The 2,342-nt window shown below is 45.7% G+C and overlaps 1 protein-coding gene across 1 annotated transcript; it reads left to right on the top strand.

Moving 5' to 3' along the window:
• Positions 1–1,070: 1,070 nt before the first annotated feature.
• On the top strand, positions 1,071–1,767 carry LOC138954647 (uncharacterized). The gene is given in 2 exon segments (XM_070326439.1): positions 1,071–1,460; positions 1,666–1,767. Coding segments are annotated over 2 exon segments (492 nt in total).
• The last annotated feature ends 575 nt before the right edge of the window (positions 1,768–2,342 follow it).

Below are 2,342 nucleotides of genomic sequence, written 5' to 3'. Positions count from 1 at the left end.
GGGTCAGCACCAGACAAGGGGAGATCATCCCAATACCCCCCACCCCTCTCCCTTACCACTGGTCACTCGAGGCGCTGACCACAGCCTGTCACGTGACACTGTGAACAACGGTCCCTGTGAGTGCAGCAGGGCACGAGCCACAAACAGCCGATGCTCGCCATCTGACTGACTGGTAAAGTTTAACGTCCCCTGAGGTCTGCTGGATTCCATGTTTGTCAACGTTTTGAGCTGGCATGTGTGGAAATTCGAGGGTGTGTTTCATGTAATGCACCATTCCACACAATCAAAAAAGAGAAATCATGAAGTGGCTTCTTTTGTAAACCCAAATTGAAGAGGTGTGGTGGGAGGGGGTGTCGTTAATGATGCATCCTGTCCTTTTTGCTCTGGCGTGCCTAGCATGGCACAGTCAGTATCCTCATAACAGTTTCACCGTGTACACGTCATTTTGACAAGTCTGTGACGACTTCCAGAAGACTTTGGGTTAGTTTGCATCGTGTGACGTGAACATACAACTGTTGACGCTAGGGGTCGGGCTGTGTCATAACATCACGTGACCTTGACATCCAATGGGGACACAGAACGCGGTGTAGAATGGTCACACGACTATCAGATCGTCGCCATGTCGAGTCGACGGAGTCCTCATTCCTGCAAATATCACCAGAAGAAAAAGAAAAAGACAGACATAACAGCCACTGCTTTCTTTCCTCAAATGGGTAACATTCGTAATCGCATTCATTCCTTATCAATACCACACAACAATAAACGAAACAAAGACACAACAAAACAAGGCCAATAGAGCGGTGAACTCACATAGACGATACCACTCTCTCTTGTCTGTTAAAACAAGGCCATGGATAGAAATACTACAGTGATAGCGTAGTGATATAGCATGTCTAATATGAAGAGTTACACATTCGTTTCTTGTCTTATAGAATATAGCCAAGGTCAGAGCAGAGTGTGACACTATCTTATGAAGAATAGTCACGTGACTGGAGTGGAGCGATCACGAGGCTGATCAGAGATCCGATGATTGGATCATTGGCTGCCCGATAGTGTACAGTCACACTACCATGGAGGATCTCATTTTCATTGGCTGCCCGATAGTGTATAGTCACACTACCATAGAGGATCTCATTTTCATTGGCTGCCCGATAGTGTATAGTCACACTACCATAGAGGATCTAATTTTCATTGGCTGCCCGATAGTGTATAGTCACACTACCATAGAGGATCTCATTTTCATTGGCTGCCCGATAGTGTATAGTCACACTACCATGGAGGATCTCATTTTCATTGGCTGCCCGATAGTGTACAGTCACACTACCATGGAGGATCTCATTTTCATTGGCTGCCCGATAGTGTACAGTCACACTACCATGGAGGATCTCATTTTCATTGGCTGCCCGATAGTGTATAGTCACACAACCATAGAGGATCTCATTTTCATTGGCTGCCCGATAGTGTATAGTCACACAACCATAGTGGATCTCATTTTCATTGGCTGCCCGATAGTGTATAGTCACACTACCATGGAGGATCTCATTTTCATTGGCTGCCCGATAGTGTACAGTCACACTACCATGGAGGATCTCATTTTCATTGGCTGCCCGATAGTGTATAGTCACACAACCATAGAGGATCTCATTTTCATTGGCTGCCCGATAGTGTATAGTCACACTACCATGGAGGATCTCATTTTCATTGGCTGCCCGATAGTGTATAGTCACACTACCATAGAGGATCTCATTTTCATTGGCTGCCCGATAGTGTATAGTCACACAACCATAGAGGATCTCATTTTCATTGGCTGCCCGATAGTGTATAGTCACACTACCATAGAGGATCTAATTTTCATTGGCTGCCCGATAGTGTATAGTCACACTACCATAGAGGATCTCATTTTCATTGGCTGCCCGATAGTGTATAGTCACACTACCATAGAGGATCTAATTTTCATTGGCTGCCCGATAGTGTATAGTCACACTACCATAGAGGATCTCATTTTCATTGGCTGCCCGATAGTGTACAGTCACACTACCATGGAGGATCTCACTTTCTTGTCAGTTCTAAAAAGACCCCTGTTATATAAAACCACGTGTGTACTATATAGTCCATAGCATGAAGCACAGTACGCTGGGAAGAATAGCTACACGACAAGGGAGCAGCCACGAGGTCTGATCAATTAGCATATCGTCGGATCGATTCTTTCTCTGTCATGTCAGGCAGTGAAGCCACGGGGGGGGGGGGGGGGGGGGGGGGAGGGGGGTGTTACACATTTCTTTCCTGGTAAAAACACACACACATACACAAAACTCATAAGTATGAGACCAAGGTTAGAAACT

The sequence above is a fragment of the Littorina saxatilis genome, unplaced genomic scaffold, assembly GCF_037325665.1.
Source record: "Littorina saxatilis isolate snail1 unplaced genomic scaffold, US_GU_Lsax_2.0 scaffold_615, whole genome shotgun sequence".
Classification (NCBI taxonomy): Eukaryota; Metazoa; Mollusca; class Gastropoda; order Littorinimorpha; family Littorinidae; genus Littorina; species Littorina saxatilis.
Note: the sequence above shows the minus strand (reverse complement) of the source record. Positions and strands in the feature narration are given on the sequence as shown.